At 35.7% G+C, this 24,953-nt stretch overlaps 1 protein-coding gene across 1 annotated transcript in view; it reads left to right on the top strand.

The window, feature by feature from the left end:
* PHEX (phosphate regulating endopeptidase homolog X-linked) overlaps positions 1-24,953 on the top strand; it is a 91,114-nt gene that overhangs the window by 6,482 nt on the left and 59,679 nt on the right. Inside the window, exons 3-7 of the mRNA XM_015814420.1 lie at positions 2,115-2,276; positions 17,073-17,159; positions 19,821-20,047; positions 21,610-21,678; positions 22,639-22,755. Coding sequence (XP_015669906.1) covers positions 2,115-2,276; positions 17,073-17,159; positions 19,821-20,047; positions 21,610-21,678; positions 22,639-22,755 — 662 coding nt within the window. The remainder of the gene's footprint in view (positions 1-2,114; positions 2,277-17,072; positions 17,160-19,820; positions 20,048-21,609; positions 21,679-22,638; positions 22,756-24,953) is intronic.

Below are 24,953 nucleotides of genomic sequence, written 5' to 3'. Positions count from 1 at the left end.
TATCTATCTATCTATCTATCTATCTATCTATCTATCTATCTATCTATCTATCTATCTATCTATCTATCTATCTATCTATCATCAAATTTCCTGGCCACTCTTCTTACCAGGAAATAACTCTGGGTGACTTACAGACATAAAAAATACATACACATTAAAACCTAAATAAATTAAAACCAAAAATTAAAATCAAGGATACGTGGGGAAGGCAGGGGTGGAATGGGGGAAAAGGTAGGATCTATTACTCAACTAACCACCTCCACTGTGCTGTTCCCTCATTGGGGCCCTAGGGCCTAGGCCAACTGGCAGAGCCAGGTTTTTAGGCCCTTGGGTCCAACCTCACACTGGGGCAAGATGTTTCAGAGGGCAGGAACAACAGCAGAGAAGGCCCTCCTCCTGGACCCCACCATCTGGAGTAATCTATGAAGGGCTTTAAAGATGATCACCAACACCCTGAATTGCATCCAGAAGCAGACCAACAACCAATGCAGCTCACAGAACAGTGGTGTTACAGGGGACATTCTTGCCCCCCCTATTGCCTGCGCTGCTGCACTCTGCACTAGCTGTAGTGTTCAAAATCTCTTCAAGTATAGCCCCATATAGAATGCATTACAACAGTCCAAGCATGAGATGACTAGGGACTGAACGACAAAGCACCGGGAGTCCTGATCCAGGAAAAGCCGCAACTGGCACACCACACAAAGTTGTGGAAAGGCTCTCCTAGTCACAACTGCCACCTGTTCCTCAAGAAGGAGTCGCGAATGCAGGAGAACCCCCAAGTTGTGAATTGAATCTGTCTGGGGCAGTACCACCCAACCAGAGTCAAAGATGACAAAGTCCCAGATCCCGGACCCCCATGTACTAAAAGCTATTCAGTCTTGCCAGGGTTCAGTCAAAGTGTGCTGTCCCCCATCCAGGGACCCAAGCCTCCAGGCACTGCCAGAGGGTGGATACAGCATCCCTTAGATTGCCAAGAGTGGAGATATAGAGTTGGATATCATCAGCATACTGTAGATGCCTCAACCTCTGGTGATGGGTAATCTCACTCTACAATTTCATATAGATGTTGAAAAGGAATGAAGAGAGTACACAAAATAGTGGCTGAGGGCTGGCCCTCTCTCATCCTATCAGTACATATTGGGAACAGCCACAGAGAAAGGAGCCAAACCAATGCAGAACTATACTGCCCATCCCCAGTTCCTGCAGCCAGCTCAAAAGGATACCATGGTCAGTGGTATCAAAAGCTACCAAGAGTCAAGGAGAGCAAGGATGGTTGCACTATCCCCCTCTCACTCTTGCCAGAGATAATCAACAAGCATGACCGATGCTGTTTCCATCCCATAACTGCACCTGAATCCTGACTGAAAGGGGTCCAGATAATCTGTTTCATCCAGGACCCTCTGCAGCTGCCAGGCAATCATCTTTTCCACATCCTTTTTTAAGAATGGAAGGTTGGAAACTGGACAAAAATTGTCCAGGCAAGTGGGATCCAGTGATGGTCTTTTTTAAGGAGACGGCAAACCAGGGCTTCCTTAAAAGCAGCCTGAAATGTCCCCTCCTCCAGTAACATATTAATCACTGCCTGGACCTGCCCACTACTCACCATCCTGGAGGCTTTCACCATCCAGGAGGGACAAGGATTTAATTGACAGGTGGCGGTGCTGACAGCATCAAAGGCTCTACCTCAATAACCAGAAGCTAAAGGAAGATGAAGAGAAGAGAGATAATCTAGAGGTGGCAACCAAAAGATCCCCCAAGATTTTAGCAAGGTCACTTGCAGTGACAGATTGAGAAAATCCAGATGTAGCCAGAAAAATGAAAGCCAAAATGTTAGTGAATAACCCAAAATCTGTAACTTGAAAATCAAGGAAAGAAGTAAGATTGGCCAATACTTAAGAAAGATTTCTTTCCTTTCATTTCATTTCCTTTTGAAATTGTAGCCTACCTGAACAAAGTCAGATGGGATAGGTTAAATGTTGAAATTAATTATGTGGAAGTAAAGGGAATAAATAAAGCCAGAAAATAGTAATCATAAATCTGGAAGTGATTTGCGTGCTTGTATAGCAATTAATATTATCAACTGATGATCCATGAAATTATATAACTTTTTCCAGCTGCCTCCATCAAAAGCAAGCTAAATACGTCTGTGGACCCCTGTGATAACTTTTTCCGTTTTGCCTGTGAAGGATGGTTACAAGATAATCCAATACCAGAAGATTATTCAAATTATGGAATCTATCCTTGGCTGAGACATAATGTAGATCTAAAATTGAAAGGTAAGTGGATCCTTGCTGAAGGACACTAGCTAACTGACTTGCTTCATATAGCTTTTTGTTGTTATCATCATTTGTTTCTGCTTTACTAAAAACAACACAATAGTGTATTGGATAATTGCTGGTAAAATAATTTATTAAATTTGTATGCCACCCAACTCTAAATGTCTCTGGATGACTATTACTTAAGGCGATACTGTTAAACTTAGCAATCACACAAATTTTCTCCATGACCATCTATCCCTAACCTGGTCCTTCAGGTCTTCCAATGGTGCACCCACTACCACTGTATCTGAATCTGTTTGCCTTGCTGTTGGTCATTCCCTTTCCCCTCCTTCCCTCTACTTTTCTCAACATCAAAGCTTTCTTTACAGAGTTGGATCTTCTCATAATGTGTTCAGAGTAGGAAAATCTGTGCCTGGTCATTTCTACTCTGAAATGAACTCTGAACTGTGTTGTTTGGTAACCTGTTGTTTTATTGGCTACGTATGGTAATCTTAGGAGATTTCTCCAACATCAAAATTCAAAGGCATCAATATACTTCCTATCCTGCTTCTTCAAAATCTAACATTTGCTTCAATAGTGTGTCACAGGGAATATAATTGCTTACACTATTCTGTTCATTATGGCATCTGAATATCATTTCCAAGACTTTCATGGCTGTTCTACCAAGTACTAATCAGCAGGTTATTTCTTGACTGCTTGTTCCTTTACTATTGAATCATAAATCATTTTATATTTTTTATCCATGTGCTTTTCCTGGTAACAGCTGCCCAGATTCATTAAGAATTAGGTGGCTTCTTTAATAAATTATTAGTTGTAGAAGGCCAAGGAATGGCCTTGAGGGACAGGAAAAAGCTGCTACTAAGGCAACAGATAAATGGGCCTGAGCCTAGGACAAGAATATAAAGTGAGTAAACATCTTACACAAGGCCTTCCCTAGTTCACACAAAGATAAAGGGAGGGATGGAAAGTAGATTTCAGACTGAAAGTTTGTTACTATAGCTTTACAAGAACAGTAGTATTGACCTACAGCAGGAGTGTTAAACTGTCGGCCCATGGGCCAGTTGCATCATGCGGAGACCACCCCCACCCCAGCTCCGGCAATGCAAAAAAAGTTGCGATACGTCACAACATGTCACGTGACACAGCACGTTTGACACCCATGACCTACAGCATATGGCATTGGTTTTCTTGTTTATCTTGAAGGGCTGACATCATCATCACTGTTGTGTTGTTGTTGTTATAATGCACGAATGTTTTACTTGCCTTCTCTCACCCAATATGAAATGTTGCCTTTGCCATTGTCACTAAAGTGATCGTCATCCTCCAGCCCTTTTCCACATTACTACTGCCTGCTTGTTTTAGCTGGGATGAACTTTAGCACCTCTCCTGGAAATATATGGTTTTGGCATATGCTCTCTGTTTTTTTTTACTCAACCCCCTCCCAGGAACACCCTCCTCTGTCATAATGAGGCAGCAAAACAGGACCTTCTTTTGCATTGTTAGCCAGACACCATTAGCTCTATTCTCTCTACCCTACAAGGTGGTTCACTCATGTATCTTTCAACAGGATGTTAATGTCAGATTTAAGTTTAATATATACTTTAATTAATCTTTTAAGCTTTTCATTTTGTACTTTGTATTTTAGTTATTTTCAGTTGCCTTGCACACTCATGCACATAGAAAGACGGGATATAAACCAAAACAAAATCAAAATGGCATTGCCATTTTGTGGTAAGGATCATAGAAGTAGCAGAGTCATTTGTGAAAGTAGGTAGGATCTTTAGTGTGAAAACTTAAACCATATGGTGAAAGCTGAATATACTCTAAGGTTATGAAGCTCACTATTTCAAACAATGGAATTCAGATGAAGGTACAATAGAATAAAATATTGGAGAGATGGAACAGTGATTGACATTTAATGTGAGTTGTTTAAATTTGTGGATGGCAGTTGGATTTTGAAGTTAAACAGGTCTGGAGAATGGCCACAGATTCTGTGACAATATCAGATGGAAAACATATTCTGTATTCTAGAAGTCTAGATGTAGATTTAGTTGAAAAGTTATTCCAACAATCCAAGGATTTTCTGACTATATCTATTAGACTTCTCCAATCTGGTATACTCTAGAGATGCTGGAGTATGACTGTTATAATTTCCAGTCATCATAGCCAAGACTTGGCAAGGTAGACATTACGGAAGGCACCATATTTGGAAAGGGAAAGGGAAAGAGAAGGAAAAGGGAAGCTTAGGAAAATCCACTACAACTAAATATGTATTAGAGGAATGCACATTTAGATGAAGAATCTAATCTTCTGATGCCAAATGTCCTAGAAAGAGGATCCATATTCTGAGTGATAATTAATATTAACTGAGATAGTAGTAGAGTTTCATTCTTGTTATACATGGCATTTTAGGGTTTAGGTCACAGATTTTAAAGTGACATAAATTTAATTATATCTCTGGGAAATAGCAATGTTTAGGTATTTTAAAATTGGTAAATTCTATAAACTTTATTTTGCTGCTTTTTTAAAAAAACTGGATTTTCATTTTATCCAATCAAAAAATATTGGGCACATTAAAAATATAATAAATATGTAAGTATCAGAAAATTATTTTAAGGATTACATTCTGCATACATATGTTTTCTTAAATTTGAGAGGCAGATGAAGCCTGACATTTTGGCTGAGCTGCATGTGGTTCCTCTAAAATTACCTACCACTAAAGGACAGGTCTTGGGAAATGTTATTCATGCCTAGAAGAAAAATATAGTTTGGGGCGGAAATGTGTAGGAAGTGAGATATTTTAATCTGAAAGTTTTCTCTTTATGTTGGATTTTATTAAAAAAAACTCTGTGAGTTGTTATATACATAGAAAAATACAAGTCTCATTTTTAAGCAACTTCAACCATTTACTCTAATTATAGAGCAAAATTCCATATGCTGGTAATCTTATGCATATCTTCCAATATCAATATTTTCAAAAAAATGATTTATATTTTTCTGATGGTTATGTTTCACATAGAAAGTGTTAGAGGTCTGTTTATATGGAAGATAATTCTGTTGACATCAACAGGACTTATTTCTATGTAACCCATTGTAATGTTCAAGATATTTTCTTCCTCAAATATTATAAAAACGTAGCAAGAAATTATTGCATAGCAGTATATTTTGATTGTTAAACCAGATGTGTTTGGCCTGATAATTCTAGCATCTGTATATTATTCAAATGTAGAATCAGAGATTTATGGGAAATATATATATATTCATTGGGTTTTAATCTCAGATGAATCTCAGCTCATATATCATCAAGAAACAGGAAGGAAATAATTGTTTGATTGTGTTCCATTCCTGAATTACAGAAATCAATTGAAGTTCATAAATCTCATGTTAGGGATAACATGCATCCATTTTCATAAATTTAAAAACAAAAAAGTTCAAGTAATTTACTTTTGAACCTGGCTTTCAGGCAAGGACATCCACAATGTTGTTCAAAAATGTAAAGAGGATAGTTGCAATTTCACAATTGAATCCAGTCCCTTTTTATGTTCATGTAAGCAAGAGAGGATAGTGCTTTGATAGCATGGTTATAATTGCCATCCTAACTTTTTTGACTGGATGCCCTGCTTTCAGGAATGCTAGACATGTATTGAACAGTAATTAGATTCTAAAACAACTGCTTTTGGTGGAAGCTTACACTGGAATATTCTTCCCCCATAGCATCTTCCAGATGCATTAGATTTCTACTCTCTTAACAGTCAGCTTTCAGCCTTGTTGGAAGACAGTAGATAGAAAACAACTGCCATGTAACAATGCAGAGTCCAGCAGAGGACTTTATTTTCCTGAAGTGTTTTAATGTCAAATCCCTCAGGCATTAAAAATAAGCACCACAATTGATGGCATAATTTGCCAGTAAACTGTTGTATTTCACTGTTTACAAGGTATTGCATTATAATTTTTAAAAATTTAAAGGCATGTAAACCAAGTAATCTTAAGCAATACAAAATAGAGAGAAATGCCAAGATTTTGACATATAAAGCTCTTGGTTGAGACTAATAAAATACTTTAATTGAGCTGACAGCCTAGCCTTACTTGGATTAATTGAGGTTGCAATCCAGTGAAAACTTATTTGAAAAAGAGCCCATGACTAGACATTTTTCTGCATAAGTATGTGTAGGATTACTCTGTGAACAACTGTTAGAGCAATGTTTATATTTGACTTGTATTATATTTTGATTTGTGCTTCTTACACACTGTGATATTGCACAAACATTGAACAGTCTCTTCCCCAAATGAAAATTAAATATTGAGGTTTGGATCCCACCTTAGGTGAACATCTGGATAATAATCAACCCTGGATTTAAGATCATAGTCTAAGTTGGGAATATGGGTGACTTGGGTACCATAGAAACCACAGCCCATGTTTTCTTTTATTGCCAGTTTTATAGGGATATTTTCTGCAAGTTGATGACAGCTCTTTTATTTAAACTTCTGGGCCACTCTAATAGCCTTTATCTGCACTGTCCATTAAATAGTAAAGATACATTTATTTCCCTGAAAGTAGCAAAATTTTGCTACATTATGTGTAAGCTTTGCCCACAAATGGTTGCTGATAGTTTTTGCTGTTAGGGGATAATTTTTGGATTGTTCATTTTATTAATTGTATTTTAATTGGTCAATGACTGAAATAAAGTTCTGTCTTTAAAAGTTTTGTTTATACTATACACTAATTGTTAAGCATTTTGTTTCTAATAGGACTCTACTCAAAGTTTTTTCCTTGCTTTGTTCCACATATTTTAGTTAGTTTGGATACCCAAATTCAAGTCTATATTTCAGTTTTGCATGAGGTCATAGATGTTCCTATTCCTCAGCACTCTTTATATTTGTGGATCCTATTCATTTCCTTGGCTTTTTTTTTAGCATAAACCAATAACCCTTGCTTTCTGTAAGCAGTATGGATCACCTGTTTATTTTAGAATAACCTTTAAACACACTATGTCTTTAGCATAATATGTAGACGGATTTTTAAGGTGGTTGCAATTTGAAGGCAAGTGCACTTTTTATTATAACCCCCCCTTTTTTTTTACAATCTCATCAACATGACACAGGGTCAAACTGTTAGTCCTGCTTCCTAAATTCTGTTCTCCTGAACTGTCATGGTGTAAATTGTTACAGGGTTAGTGAGTTCTTAATAACATGGGGAATGAAGAAGTTATCTTAGTATCTGCTGTCTTTTGAAAGAGAGAGAAGGAGATTGAGAGTGATAGTTTCTTTTTTATCATCACAATTCCTGCTCATTTTCCTAACTTAGATTTCAACCTTTCAGTGGCATTGGAAAACATAATAGATAACAGGTTGGTTTTGGCTGATGCAAAAACCATTACAATTATTTTTATTTAGCTGGACCTTGATTAGAGAAAAAAAAATCTTATTTCTCCCTCCTTGGAAATCTGAGATGTTCCATACCAAAAGCAACTGTAACTCTTCCCTCATCCTTAGAAGCAATCTTGGAATGGCCATAATTAACTGCAGACAGATTTTCAGCTGCTAAGACCTATAGCATCATCCAGTTATTGTTAATGATACTACTATATCAGCACAATGGTTAGATGATGCTAGAAAACACCATTAATCATTTTGAGCAAATTACTAAAGCTGACAAATTCTCCCCTCCCTGTCCAATGAGAGGCTGCAAATCAGCATTGTGGCCTCACTGTTGCTGCTCCATAGTTGCTTTTTAGTTGATTCTAAAAGGCCTGATTGCTGCTGTGCAGAAGGTGTAGCAAAGCTGCCCCCATGTCTCTTAGAACCCTCAGGGAAATGAGGACTTGGGGCTTTGCAGCAGTGCAGAATAAGAAGAATCTAGAATTGGTAGGAGAGAACACAGAAATCACTCCAAGAGCCTGAAAAAGATGTGACTCCTATCACTATCCCACACCAATGAAGTGAACAATATTGCCTGTGCAATATCAAGCACTTCCTAAAAGTGATCCCTTTGCACCTTTCATTCTAGTGATAATGAGAACACTTTCTTCCAGTTTTGAGCCCCATATATTGTACAAGGCGATATAACTATTAACTGTTAAAATATAACTATATAACTATTTCATTCTGAATTGTTGATTAAAATCTTTTAAACTTGTCAGTTTTAAGAAGCATGCTACATGCAAAATAATTCCAAATAATAGCACGGTAACGTGTGTTTGGACTAAAGAGAACATCATGAATGTATTTAAAACATAAATTTCATGCTAATGTATTTTCAAATGTAATTGTGGCTTTTAAAAGTCAGATATATAAGATTTAACAATTACTGAATGGATAATGGATTATATTAACTGATGATTTAATATGTCACAAATGTACTTAGGAGCCACATTGGCTCTCCTATAAGCTGAATACATAAGAGAGCTGTCCTTTTTCACAACCCTTGAATTTTCTTAATACTTATGTATTAATTCATTTTTAACCAAATGTATCAAATTAAATGGTAGAAAAGTCAGAAACTGTATAGGTTAGCTAGATGAGCTGTCCTCATAAAGGCTATGTGGGAAACCAGGAATGAGGAAAAGAGATGATTTGTTCCCTCAGTGAGGTTTTCATGGCTCTTCATGATGTGAGCCACAGGATTTCCTCAGACTTTTTTTGGTCAGGAGAGAGACACCACCTCTGAGTTTTGGGAGTTTATGCTGTTGGATCAGGTGGACAGTTTTATTTAGCTTTGGGGTTGCATGCATTGTGAAATATAGTATTTAACTGACCTTGTGCTTGAACTTCATTTTCCATCAAAATGATTCATTATCTTTTCCTTGAATTCCAAAATCTACAAAGTGTGTACCAAAGTATATAAATTACATTCAGGGTTATCTCTGTATTCCATAATTTTTCTGGTTATCGTAATTACCATTGAAAAGAATAAAATGTAAGATACCAGGAAGCAAAGCTTACATAGAGTGTAAATCAAGCTTCCTGATTTAGTTCTTGCAGCTCCAATTAACTGAAAGGAAGATCACAAGCTTTCTATGTCTGTTGAACTGTGCAGAGTCAATGCACAGAATACTCAGAATTGTAATTCAGCAACATTTGAAATCATGAGTGCTGAATTTAGAGATCAGGGCCAAACTACATGTTACCTTAAATATGTTGTTGCATTTAATGTGATGCTTTTAAAGATAGAGGGAGAAATAACAGCTGCTTCAGAAGGTATAAATAAGATCATGCACCCAATGCAAACAGAAAGAACGGCTTGCCTTATTTTTAGCAAAAACCATTCCCATCTAAGGAATATTTAGCATAGCAGTAGTAATAAATGCACTGATTATACTGTAATATAATATTACTGCTTGTACAGCATTTTAGAATGTGGACAAATTTCTACATTATTGTGTGGCTGGCATCGGGGCACATCCCTTATTTTCCTGAAGCTATTGGGGCTATAATAAGAAACATGTGGTCCTTTGATAAATTCTTTTTAGTCTAGCTTGTCAATAAGCCATTAGCTATTGTGACAGGGCATTACAATAATTACAATATAACTGATGAGTTCAGATTAAGAAAAATAACAAAAAACTTCTTAGATTGCTCTATGGTCTCACTATAGACAATGGTGTTTTTTGTTATTTCATGACAAAATAGTTGTTTTATTATAGGAATGAATAAGGGAAATACTTTGATGGCAGCAAGGAAATGAAATATCTGTAAAATATGTCAGAAAATATTTGAGTTTTATTGAGTTCTCTCCTAAGAATTTTGCAAAAAAACCTGTGGAGTTCAAAAACAAACACACACCTGGGAAAACCGGCATGATTCCCCCAACTGCTTATTTTGGCTTTAATCACCAAACTACAAAGTAGATTTGCAGAAAGAGACTAGGACTCTGGATTTGAAGGGAATAATATACTCTAAACCGTTTTTAATTCCTTAGAAAAATGTAGTTTAGAAAGACACATGGCACTGCAATGGAAATACTCTGTCTAACCTTGTAGTATATCAGTGATAAGATAACTGCATCAGGACCCTTTCATGTGTCCCAAGCTTGAGTCTTAAAAATTACAAAATGCTCTTGGAGAAGGGTCAAGGTAATACTGATCATCCATCCTTCTAGTCAAGAGCAAAACCATGCATCTTAGTTTTCCCTCTCTTTGTGCTTTCCAAAACTCATTAATATAAATACCAAAAGGAGTGATTATGATTTCTGCTTCAGTTTTCTTCCCTCATGTATTCACCTGAATTTTAACTCAGCACAACTATGTTTTTAAATATTATGAGGAATGGGCATACATAAAAAAGGAGTAGGGTCAACCGATGTGATCCAGTTGCAGTTGTCCATACACACACAGACATACAGTGCATGCATAATCCTAGCCTTGTAACTAATAGAAATATTATCACATTTGCTTTGGGGGCTAGGCATAATATGGTCTAATAAATTGAACCATGTTTTAGAAATGTAGCCCTACTTATCTAGGGCTGATTTTCTTGAAAATGTTTCTTACTGCAAGGTTTCCAAATTTGTCCAAGTGATACATTTGAGCAATTCATTGGGCCTACAAAAATCTAAGGGATATGTGACCTTAGTTTTAGTCTTTTAGTTTTGTTTTTGAAGTATTTTAGCTTAAAAGTACTTAAAATATTTAATATTTTGATTAAAATACAGAGTACAGTTTCAACTGAAATGGATATTCTTACTAGTTTAATTTTTACATTTATATATCTAGAGAGAGAAAGTGATTTATTGCCATTACAGTTTTTTATGCTTCAAAAGTTGCTTTGAATATTTAGTTGTAAAAAACTGAAATTGTAAACACATATATAATGAGTCGGGGAGCGAGTCTGATATAGTGGTTAAGGCATAGACTAGAAACTCAAACTAGAAACTGGGAGACCATAGATTCTATTTCCACCTGGGGCACAAAGTCAGCTGGGTGACCTTGGACCAATGGCTCTCTTTCTCTGCCCTAAGAAAGAGGCAATGGCAAACTACATCCAAAAACCTTGCCAAGAAAACTGTGTTGCCAGGTATCAAAATCTCACTTGAAAGCACCTAATAATAGTAATTAAATGTCATTTGGGAACAGACCGTGTTATCTCATTTTCAATCTCATTTCACAAATGAAAATGGAAAATGTTTTTAAGATTCTAATTCTCATGGAAAGGAAACTGACTCGTAAAGAAATCACTGTTAGCAAATCACAGTAATATAAACTTAAATAAATGGTTACTAAAAGCATGATATTGGGAAACTGAATAATCAGAAACAACCTTCAGAAAATAGCTTCTTTCCCTTTTAAAGAATGTTTAAGACTTTTTGGAGTGCATTTGTAAAATTCAGTGGTTACTTTTAAAACAGTGTGTAATATGGCAGGCTATTTGGATACTCGTAGTCCCAGGGAATAGATTCAACTCCTACTCTAGATTTTCCCAACCTGATGTTCTCAGATGGATTGGAGTACAGTTCCTACCGTATATTCATCAAGGAGTGTTGCCATTAACTATTCTGACTGATGATAGGGGAGTCCAGTGCATCTGTAAAGTTGGGGAAGACTGGGCTAGGCTGTGTCTTTGTCATATCCACGCAGGACTGAACTTTTTTATATTTTGAGTAGTCACTTTCTCATATCACTCCTTCCTTCCTTCCTTCCTTCCTTCCTTCCTTCCTTCCTTCCTCCCTCCCTCCCTCCCTCCCTTTCCATCCATAGAGCTGTGAAGAAGGAACCAGCACAAAAATAAAAATGTTGAGCCTAATTTTAGAGATTTGTGGTTCCATTTTTATTTTCAGCAAGCAAAGTATATACTTAGCATTTTCTATGTTCCTAAATACTCCAGATGTCTGTCTTCAGCATCTCCTTGTTTTTGGAACTTGGACTATAATCCTTTCTGGAATGCACTAGTATACTGTTGCAATATTATAATTAAAGTCTCTGTGTTTGTCAGGTCATGAGTTCCTGTGGGGAGGGGGGAGCCACAATTCTAAGTTTGAGGTTTTCTAAAAAAATGTAGGTTCTACTTTAGCAACTCATTGCTGAACAAAACAAGGGTCATGGGAATCTGCTTGAAAGGGGCACAGATTATTAGTCCATTTATCACAGTATTATGTACATTAACTATTCCTTGAGGGATCAAAAAGGCAAATTTTCCTTCCTTCCTTCCTTCCTTCCTTCCTTCCTTCCTTCCTTCCTTCCTCGAAGATAAATCTCGACTCTTAAGATCCTGGCACCAAACTATGGACCCTTCTGAATGCAGTAATGTTCTGCCAGTGAACTACAGTCCAGATTCAGAAAAATCTGCCCAATCTTTTCACAGATTGGATCTTTTATAGAATTTGATGCAGACAAAGAAAAAAGTCATTTCACTCTAGATAAATTGCATTCACAGTGTGCCTTGCATTTGATCTATGTAGGAGAGATACATAAAATGCAAAGTTGCTTAGTATTAAAAAGATAACAGAGAATTAAGCAGAGAGAGACTTCCAGTGACTTTGTAGGTTTGTGTTTCTTCATAATGATATGTAAAGTTTGCTGTTGACTTTTCTGAGATGGCTCTTCAATAGTCTAGTTAGTATATTGTTCTGATAATCCCTGACTGCTCCTCAACTGGTGTTAGCCAGGTTTCATCTTCCTTAACTTCTGAGCTACAACAAGATCAACCATGTTCTGCCAAAGATGTTCAAAATGTTTTGACATCAGAAGCAAGACCATTTCAATTGCTATTATTTTTAAATCTTATCCTGAATTCAGAAAAAAGTTTTGCAGCTTCCAAGTATTATTCTTGTTTTTTCATGCTTTCAAATTTATCTGCAAAAGGATATATCTAGGAGAAAGCAGAAGACAATATGCAATATGTGTCTCAGTAAGGAGCTATTCTGGATTCAGTTCTGCTTTTGTAGAAAAAAGTCCTGGCAGAAGCCTGGTAGTACAGTCAAAGTACTAACAGTTTTGTGAAGGATTTATAATGCAAGCTGGGTCTGGTAAATGCAAATTACTAGTACAATGATACAAGGTTAGTTTGGTTAATTGAAATGGAACCTTCAAAATACATTTGAAAATGCATTGATTGCATTGACTTTGGACTGTTCTGTTGAACTTTGAGTAGGTGTATGTACATTTTGCATATATTGATGTGCCTGTCACTGTAATCTTAATATTATTGGTGCAGTTTATCAGCACCAGTAAACTGTCCCTTTTTGCATCTATCAACCACATAGGCAATGAGAGACACACAGTTACTTCTGGTGAACTTGTGACCAGTAGGCAGCTATAAATAAACACACTTTTACAACATAATAAATCTATTTGCTTGAACTTGCTAAGTAGGAAACATGACACAGCCTATAGAAAAAATGACTAAGGCCTTGTTTAACGAACATAGTTGAAAATATTTCTAAAAACATAAGAATAGAAAGAAGGATAACTTGTGCTTGTCTGTATGATTTGTATATGTTTAGGCTAGAGAAGTGCTAATAGAAAAGAATATGATGAGATTAGCTCTTTGTTCTGCTAATTATTTGCCTACGCACCACAGATTTTATTTAAGGAAAGAAAAATTGGGGGAAAGTAACTGATTTTAACTAACTGATTTTTCAGCTGCTCTCCCCTTTCCTAAGCAATCACAGCAAAGAGATAGAGATGTTATATGTCAACTGCTCTCATGGGGAGGATTGTAGTTTTCAAAAAATGTTGTAATAATAATCAATTTGAATAATTTTTCTGCAAATTGTGGAGTCAATAATAGCTATTCTTGCCCTGGGATGAAAAAAAAATCCAAGAAAACAACAGGGTCAAAGTGCCCAATGATTCCTAGATCTAGAATACTAAAAATGTTTTGAGGGTTTTTCTAGTGAAACCTGGAGAAATTTTGCTCCATCGAGATATTGGGGTTAAAGTTTCACCTGCCAAAGATGAAGAAAATGGGCACCTTACATAAAGCCTAGCAATAAACCCTGACGGAGAGGTTTGACATGAATTGGCCACCTTGTGAATAAATTATAAACTGAAATTCAGTGTTTTGTCCCAAAGTTGTACATTTAGCTTTTAAGGTAAAATAATGTACATCCCATATTCAGAATTTAAATCTTACTAAACAATTGTTTCTCAGCTTTCTGCACCTTCTTCTTTGCCCATTTTCTGTGACCATTTTACTTCTATGAATATATGGTAACCTACATTTTCTCAAAATATATTGATTCATAGATATAATGGAGGTTTGTCAATAACTTTTCATGTGTTGTAACCATATGGAATGACAGTTAATGCCCAAAACAACTTCCTCTCCCAAATAAAAATGGCATCAAGAAATCAGTGCTCAAGCAATGCAAATATCCTCAAAGTACAGACTTAAAATTACTGAAAAGAAGAAAGAGGAGTAATATTGATTCAGGGGACACAATGTGAGAGGAAATTTTTTGGCTTAATCTCAGAAACAGCAATGTCATCACCCCACCCCACCACTTCTACTCTTGATATGACAAGAACACAGCTAAAATATTTTAGGTCTGAATTTTCATAGGTAGGATTTTTGTCCTTCATAAATTAAATGAAAGAAGTTTAATTTGTGAAGGAAGTTGAAGGTTATAAAACCTAGAGTGAAACTATGACTGTTTGTAGGCTGGGAAAGTGGCAGGGGCTAGAAATAGCAAGCAAGATTAGAGGTAACACTTTACCACAAATATATAGTTAGTTTCAAAACAGTTCTTTTTCTGCGAGGAAAAGAATCCTGTAGGAGTATTTAGCTTTTAGTGGAGGATATACTTCATTTTAACAGGATATGATTACTATTTACTCTTAGGATAAAGTGTATCCTATTTAGACTTAGATCCTAAACTGATGATGGCTATTCTAAAGGTCCTAAACATTTAACTGTACCTTTGTAACATGATCTGCAGCATGCTCTTCTCTTCCCTGGCTCCATCCAATTCATCCTTATCTGAGATCCAAATTCAAAGAAAAATGCAATTTAAAGTAGAGAAATAGTAACTCAGGGAAAAGACATCAATCTATTCTTATACTGAGCATGGTTGCTTTTGAGAAGTAGCTGTATTATGAAAGAAAATGGAAACTGGCTTGATTATTATTGATTACATATATTTCATGGTCAAGGAATCATGTTTTTTTCCATAATAGCCTTATAACAAACCTTTGAAGTAAACAGGGGTGAGAGAAAGTATAAAGTATAAAAGAACAGGATCAGCCAGTGAATATTCTGCTGGAAAATGAATTTATACTGGATATTCCAACTCATAAATTCTACTCAATCTACTCAATATTTTATTGTTTATGTGTATATGTGTTTCTCTCTCTCTCTCTCTATCTCTCCTTCTCTCCCTTCTTAGCATTTTCCACAAGTGCTGGGTCCACTTTTTATTTTAACAGATCAACCAAGTGTTGATCCATCGATTGTGACAGGAATTGAGAGAGTGACTGGCCCAAAATCACCCAGCCAGCTTTTAGTTCTAAAGCTGGATTAGAATTCATAGTCTCCTGGTTTCTAGCTGGTGCCTTAACTGCTGGATCAAACGGACTGTCTCACACACTCTCTCTTTCTAAGTCAACTACACATGTCTCTTTGCCTTTCTGGCAGGATTAGGTAAATTCTGTGAATTTACAAAATTTTACATAATTTCGATAGCTTAAGTGAGAGAGCATGAACCCCTTGAACCTGCATTGGAGTGCACAGATGACTAATGAGACAAATTATGGCATTTCACTACTTTGGAGTTCATTTCAATACCGACTTTGGCACCTGCTGTTTCCATTTCCTGTTTCCAGCTCTATGTAAATCCTGGCTTGAGTCAATTGAGCTGGAATGTGTTATAGATAACTAGCTCAAAATATTTAGAATGGTTTCAGGGAAATTAAGGTGGCAGCTAAAGAAAGGGAGCAAGATAATTGACTTTTACATTTCTTTCAAAATGTGTAATGTCCTTGTGTGTAGTTGTTTTACTTAGAAGCATGGAGAGAGAAAAAAAACCCCTCTTTCTCAGACACAATTTTAACTTTGCCAGATCAAACCCTGCATTTCTAGAGTGCCCCTGCATTAGAGTTAATTTGATATACTTCCTTTGGTATTTCAATCATTTAGGAAAAGGAAACACACTTAAAAGTTCTTTCCTTATTTATGTTTCAAAACAACAATAATAGTCAATTTCCTCCATCCTTTATTTTGTGATAATTGTATACATGCTCATTCTGTTTTCAAATGTTTGTATTAAATAACATCTGACATTTCTTCCTTTAAGGAAGTATTATGCAATTAGAATTATTGATTCCAGCCTAATCTTTCATATAATAAATGCAATATATGATGTAATATAAGAAACAGAGCAATATTTAATTATAACCTAGGTTGAATAATTATAGAAGAATGAAGCTTTTCCAAAAGTTTCCAACATCATCACTTTTGTACCAATAAAATAAAAGGTGAAAATATATCTGATGTGATATAATTGTTGCTGGCTCTACTAGAATTCTGAATAGGAGTATTCTACAATGCAAGATTGTATTAGAGTTCCCATTTTGGACCAAGTGTAAGAGAGAGCTCTTCAGCCAGTCTCTTTGGTGTTACTATCCATTCTAATGTCAATGATGGCATTCTAGAGCAGAGTATAACATTCAATGGAACTCTAACATTTCTCATCATGTGTAGTTTAACATTTTCTAAGTTGCTCAATCAAAAATGTCCATGGCAGCCAATCTAATTTACACAATTATTCCCAAGAATTCAGGCATCTTATCTACATTGTGGATTCTGATCTGTTTTCTGATAATAATAAATATCTTGTAAAAAAATTCTATTCTTTGACAGCTCTCCTTGAAAAACCGCTTAGCAAAAGACGAGACAATGAAGCTGTACAGAAGGCCAAGATACTTTATTCTTCATGTATGAATGAGAGTGAGTAACTATTTCCATAGTGTTGGAACTATATGGTGCACAACTCTATTAGAAAAAAAAGATGTACAAAACAACCTAGAAAGTCCTAGTGTACCTGTGCAGTGAATTTTACATTTCAGATATGTGCAATGGGGCACTTTTTTCTGATTGCACTTCAATCTGTGCAATATTATATCACTTACAGTAAATAACTATATAGTACCACAGGCTACTATTGATATTTGTGTATGAAACATGTATATCTAAGGGATATGTGATTAATGTCGCTTTTTCTAGTTTATTGCTCATTTGTTATGCTGGATGGTGTCAATGACAAATGTATTATAACACATCAGGAAATACCAGCTTGATTGGTGATTCACTATGGTAATTTCAGAAGGGGAACTGAACAATAAGAGTGAGACAGGGTTTTTGAATAAATGGTTTATTATAAAAGAATACTAAGTTCATGGTCATGTTAGGATGGAATTGAAAATGATTTAATTAACACTTTAGAGGGGTACAAAAGAAAGATTGAAGGATTCTGATTCACATAGAAAGACTGGGGAAGAAGAACTAATATCAAATAATGATGTATTAGAATAATGAGGGATGTTAAATAAAATTTTAGAGTTTTAACACTTTATCTATGATGCTTCAACAACTCTTTGGAAGAAACAAAATAAAAGGAATGAAGAAGGATTATATAGCAGGAATTTTAGCTTTGCCACAGAGAAGTAGGAAAATATTTTTTCTATGAGATCTGATAGGTGCTGGCATAAAGCACTGATTATATTGGCTGCATTTGTGTTCATATGTTTAGATTTTGGTGGGTTAATTTTTTATAGTGCAAAAGCAACTTGAGGAATTATGGCACAGTAGAAACAAAAAGGAGAGATGCCACCATTCTTTTACATCATCTTTTCTTTTCTTCCACCTGCATACATGAAACTTTGGAAACTGAACTATATACAATATCCAAGAAAAGGATTATGTCTATATTATTGAGATCAGGCTACTTGAAACATGTCTGATAAGACACCTTCTTGTTGATAAACCAAATATTGCATTTTTGGAGAGGACCATATTTTTCAAGCTGATGATTTACACATTCCAAATCTGCATTGTGGAAGAAATGAGTCAGCCACAGTTTCTGAGATTGGCCATCAGAAACTAAGTGAAGCCCAGATATGTGGAGCTACTCACTGACATTTATTCTCACTTTCCACAAATCCAAAATAATCTTGAAATACAACTGTAGTCTTTAGTAAATGCTAGCACCCCAGAGAATTCATTGAATCCTCCATTTCATGTAATATAGTCCATTAGCTTTGCCAACCATTTTTTAGGGTTAGGTCTTACCATTCTTACATTCAAGAAATTATTTATATATAAAAAAAGACATCTCCCTATAGGTAGTCCATGATTATCACTTCCTGAGCTATGTAAACAGTAGAAGTTTCTATCTTTCCCTCATTTCAAAACTGTGAGAAAGGTTCTGCAGAATGCACACATTTATATAAAATTAGATCTCAGTGGAAGTTTCAACTTTGAATGAGGTCATGAATATTTAACTGATTTTGATTCTAATTAGGAAAAACTTGAATATATAGCCTAGATCCTACATATTTGTGAGCAGTGAATCATAAATTATAGGAGAGATTCTCATTTAGCTGGAATGGAAATACTTTTCAGACACCTACTGAATAGAAAGAGGAAAGAGAAGAAGAACTTGTTACATTCAAACTCAGAGAGAGAGGGGGGAGAGAGACGGTGCAAGAAAAAAGCTAGTGAAGAAAGAACAAATGGTTCCCAGACCAGAGAAAATTCTTATATCAACAAAGGTGCCCCAATGCCCTCCAACTATATTTTGACTCAAAGATGAGAAGATAAAGCCTAGAATTTAAATCTAGGAAGGCAGACCTATGCATAGGCTTTGTAGTAAATCCAGTGATGGGATTCAGCCAGTTCGCACCACTTCGGCAGAACCGGTAGCTAATTTTTTGTTGCCCAGGCCCAGAATGGACTTCCAGAAGCGCCATCCACACAGAGAACCGGTTGTTCACATATTTGAATCCCACCACTGAGTAAATCTGTTCGCACATGGTTTCATTCTTGTCAGGAAATATAGCTGAATTGTGTCTGAGAGTCATCTAAGAAAACAGTAAGTTAATTTCAAAATAAGGGGCTGAAGTCTGACAGCCAGAGATTATGTTACTGTTGGTGCTACCTAAAACTGCAATTTGAAGTAGAGATAGACTGCCTCGCCCTCTGCTATTATGTACAGCAATGGCCAATATTAATCAGGGTTCTAGTAGAACCATACAGAAGTGCCATAATCTGGTACATGCTGGCCAGCTAGTGGAGCACCTGACCATCCATCATACTGAGTCAAAAACTTTGCATTTGCTCTGAAGGTTGCCAGTGACTGAACAGTAGTCAAGGCCTGAACAGACAGATGGCAAGAGTGTACATTTTTCTGCTCTCTGTGCCAAGACAAGTTATTCAGAGTGATTGATTTTTAGCCTAAATCTCTGGTTTCACTTGATGTAGAGAAATATACATAATGATAGGAAAGCAGGCTTTTGTTGCCAACAATATACAGACAGATCATAGGTACTTTGGAAGTGCATTTTTTTTGCAAGTTGCCTTATGCTGACTGATTTTTTTTTATTCTCCCAGATAAGATAGAAAAAGCTGATGCAAAGCCACTTCTAAACATGCTGAAGCATTCTCCATTTCGCTGGCCTGTGCTGGAATCAAACATTGGACCCGAAGGTCTGTGGTCAGAAAGGAAATTCAGCATGCTCCAGACCCTTGCTACTCTTCGTGGACAATACAGCAATTCTGTTTTCATCCGATTATATGTGGCTTCAGATGATAAGGCTTCTAATGAGCACATCATAAAGGTATTATTAAGGAAGACATATATGTGGCATTTTTCAATTAATTTCATTTTATTATTTAGTATTCTGTCCTTAACCTGGAGCAGGAGATGCTGGCAATTGGACTGCAGCAATGTTTTCTAAACAGGACTGGCTTTAAAGACCCTCTAGTCTAGAAGCTGGATAGTGCAAAATACAGTACTGTAGTCTGCTTGCAGGTGAACCACAACAGCCAAGAAACAGCCATTCTGCACTGGTTGAAGTGCAATTCAAAGTGCTAGTTTTATCTTGAAGAGCCCTATATGGCTTGGCTGCTGGGTACCTCCAGACCTTTTTCACATGGAATTGAATGATCTGATGTATGCTCTTCAACAAACTCTGTAATGGCCCCAGTGACAAAAGTCATTGGGAATTGGGCCTGTGTGTATTACAGCCAATGTTTTTTTCATTGTGGTACTTGCATTATGTGACAGTCTTCCCTGGAGTCTAATCAGTGCCCTAATGGTCTTTTTCAAAGTAGTAAAACTAGTAAATACAGCATTTCCAGAAAGCATTTGGGATGGTGACTGTATGCCACTGCTAGGCCTGCAACATATTTCTTATTATTATATCGTTGTCTTAATTATAACATGTCTAGGAGCCCATGCAGATTTTAATGGTATCTAAAAGATAGGGACAAACTTAGAGATAATAAGCACATCTTAGATGTATTATTTAGTTAATTATTCACTTTATATATAAATATATATAAAGGTACAATTATGGAAGCCATGCAGATAAGATGTAAGCTTTTGGATAGCCACTTAGCATTCAAAATTAAACAAGAAAGAAGAAATGCAATTTTGTAATACCACGTGGACATGAGCAAGAGGGCCTGAATCTGTGCCTTATTTTTTGAGTTCATTTATTTTAAAATCAAATGAAATTATTTATTTGTACCCCAGATAATTCCTTCCTTAGCCACATATGTAAGAAGGTACAGCATATTTTAAATCTGTATTTAACTAACCCTTCAGCTAATTTTGTTAACAGGATTTATAAATCCTGTTACATTACATTACATTACATCTGTGTTCAACAATATCTTGACATCTGGTTATTAGTATGTATATATGTAAATGACTAAACATTGGAAAAATATATGTAACAGTATTCCTGAAGGCATTTTACAGTAATTTCTAATTTAATTTTCAGTAATCTGCTTTACAGAAACTACATTGCTATATTCTATTTAATTTTTGAAAGAAACATGTTGGTTCTTAGATTGCCTTCGTATGAGATATTCACATTTTTGGGATGAAGCAAAAAAACCGATTGTAAAATTAGAACTCCTCAGGGTTTACATATAGATTTTGTCAAAAATGTTAATAAACAGAAGGCTTTTGTGGACATTTTCCTGTATTCTAAATTCTGCCCACCTCCTTTAACTTATAATACTACATTAGATGTTGGTATTGTAATACTGCTAAAGATCTATTCACAAATAGTCTCACTAAGATCTTTGGGTTTATCTTTGAAGTCTGGTTATAGAACGATACTCCAAATTGTAAATCTAATGTATAGTAATTCTTATTTTATTTATATAGTTAGACCAAGCATCTCTGACTCTATCAGCACGAGAAGACTACCTGGATAATACCACAGAAGCTAAATCTGTGAGTGTTATTTACTCAATCACCTAAGTACATTCAGGATTTTTCCCCAGCCTATCTGGAATTAAAACTCCCAAAAGGTAGCTGGATTCTGTGGGTGAAATCCGAGCACATCTGCAGAATACCAGGCTTGGAAACCTGTTCATTCTTCTATATTTTGTATGCTATACCCGGTATAAAAATATTTCTGCTAAAAATTTACATAAACCATATGAAAAGTGAGCTGAAAGAAAATCTTAATGATGTGAGAATATATACCTTGTCATTTACTATCTATACAATAATGTACATATTGTTCACAACATAGCAGGTAAAATATATGGGGAAAGATAAAAAATGGTATATAGCGATTGAATATTTCAACATATTCTGACATATTCTCCCTACTCTGCACAATAAACACACCAATATGTCAGTTACTTATTATCAGTATAACCCTGCCCTGTTCCATGACCCTGTTCCTTTTCAATGTTGACCATTATTTGCAGCACAATCTTCTTTGTTAATTTATGAGTTGCAACCAAGGACGTCTTGCTGAGTACAATTTTACAATCATTCATATATTGCACAAGTCTGAGTTCTCTTCTTGTGTTTAGTTTTCTGAATAAATAGATAAATATTCCCTGATAACATAGAAAGATAAAGGAAGTACAGATGAAGTTCACATCCCTGGTTCCTTCAAAACCAAACTTTTGAAGAAAGCTAGGGGTCCACTTTCTTAATGTTTGCTAATTAATGCAAATGGAATGCTAATGAATATTTGTGATGATTTACACAACCTATTAAATAATATTAAAATTCAATACTGTTACTGAAATTAAAAATAAAAATAAATAAATAACGGGCTATGTTAGATCATTCAGTATAAAATAAGGTTCAGTGGATAATAAGGTAAGAAGTGTTATCTAGTTGAGCTATTGTCTTTTTTGCTGTATTAATGTCTGAATTCTTACCCCACTGTAGTACAGAGATGCCTTGTTCCAGTTCATGGTTGATACTGCAGTCCTTTTGGGTGCCAATGCTTCACATGCAGAGTTGGACATGAAGTCAGTGCTTAAATTGGAAATCAGAATTGCTGAGGTTAGTGCCCTTTAAAATATAGATTTCAGCTGCACTTGTGGTAGCCAGTGTTGAAGAACCCTGGAGTTTTCCCTCTATTCAGCACTGTTCTTTCTCAGATTTGTAACTCAGTGTCATCTTGGTTGCTGTTGCCTCTTCTGCATTTGTTATTTTCATCCATCTGTCTTTGGAAGAACATTTGAATAACAGACTAACAGAATAATAGAGTTGGAAGGGACCTTGGAGGTCTTCTAGTCCAACCCCCTGCTCAAGCAGGAAACTTATACCATTTAGACAAATGTTTGTCCAATCTTTTCTTAAATACCTCCAGTGTTGGAACATCCACAACTTCTGGAGGCAAATCATTCCACTGATTATTCGTTCTAACTGTCAAGAAATTTCTCCTTAGCTCTAGGTTGGTTCTCTCCTTGATTAGTTTCCATCCATTGCTTCTTGTCCTGCCTTCAGGTGCTTTGGAGAATAGCTTGACCCCCTTCTTCTTTTTAGATATTGGAACACTGCTATCATGTCACACCGGACCTTCTTTTCATTGCACTTCTTTTGAACCACAATTTTTTGCAGTCAAATTATGTGAACTACATTTAATAAACTTTGACCACTTAGAGTGAAAAATATTCTCATTTTTGATGTTTCAAATTTTGGTAGTTTCAGGTTGGCAGGTACAGATAGACTTTCAGTGATATTTAATCATATATAATTTTCAATGATTTAAATTCTATTGATACTAGTGATTCAGTAAGTTCTTAAGATTTCTTTTTAAATTCTTGTTTTTATACTTTCTACTCTTTTATGTAATTTTATTTTTGTACTTTGTATTTTTTATCTTTTTAATTTTTTATATCCCATCCTCCTTATGCTGGTCTTTGACCATAATAAAGGTAAAAAAAAAGACGATCATAAACATTAAATTTAAATTTAGTATCCCCTGCTTATAGAGAAAACATATCTGATCATAATCAAATATGATATTTAAAGCGTATTGGTCATGTAACTGTATACTGCATGCAGCTCCTAATAAGTAAAATACAAACAATATGTTGGTTTGCAAGATAGTTATTAAATAAGAGAACTTAGCTCTTATTTAAGGGCAAGTGGGGAAGTATAGAAATACATATCATGCAAGTGCAATGAAATTTGTGTATATTTTACACCTGTGTTTCCAAAGTCTCACACACACAGTACTCAGAGTTGGGACTTTTATCATGATGCAAGATCACTTTAATAAAGATACGTAGGAACCTTTAGCTAGGCAAAGTATTTCTTTAAGTCCAACACAAGATAACATTCAGAAATGACTCAGGCAGATGCTTCCCTAATTCACTGAACTATAAGAAGGAAGAAGTACAATTCAATAAGATTTGCAAGATAATGTTATTATAGCTAAGCATAATAAAATAAGTTTAGCCTTCCCATAGAATTGATTTCCTGATCTGGTATATCTAGAGGGGCTGGCAGGAATAGCATGAGAGGGCCCTTTCCCTCTAAGGTTTTAGAAGGCACAGAAATAAATAAATATGTGTACAAATACTTTTTTTAAACTGGACACTATGTTTTGAGACAAATCTCTTTATCAGTGGATTGAAGTAATAAAAATACCTTTACAAGATACAGTATATTGTGGGAAGTCAAAGCCCCAGAGAAGGAAATATTAAAAAGGAAAAAATATTTTTCACCAAAAGGATTTTTAAAAGCATTTTTTGAAAAGCAGAAACCAAACCTGGCCTCATCTCTTTGCCCAAACCAGTAGCTAGGCCTATACAAATGCAGATGTAGAACCATCAGGAGGTTTGGAGCCAGGGATCTCAAGACAAAGGAAGCTCTTAAGAGTCATTAGCCCCATCACCAGGGAAACAGGAGACTTACTTTTGGGACATAATGGGACTAACCATTACCATCAAGTATACCAGAGAGGCACACCTNAAACAGGAAGCTAGGGAGGGTATAAAAAAAGCTACTGGCCATGTGCTCACTCTCTTTCTTCTCTGCTCTTTCCTGAAGAGCCAACTCTCTGCTTCTGCAATAAACTATAACCATCTTCCCAAAGCAGTCGCCATGTTGCTTATTTAATAATAATGATAATATTCCCGGCTTGGATGAACCAGGATGAAGACTTACTTCTGACAATATAATGGATTAAATCTTTCCATCGACGTATAACATTTATAACATACAAATGCATAATGAATAAATGCAAAAGA

Source organism: Protobothrops mucrosquamatus, unplaced genomic scaffold (assembly GCF_001527695.2).
Source record: "Protobothrops mucrosquamatus isolate PMUCROS unplaced genomic scaffold, P.Mucros_1.0 scaffold250, whole genome shotgun sequence".
Classification (NCBI taxonomy): Eukaryota; Metazoa; Chordata; class Lepidosauria; order Squamata; family Viperidae; genus Protobothrops; species Protobothrops mucrosquamatus.
This window is presented reverse-complemented; position numbering and strand designations above follow the sequence as displayed.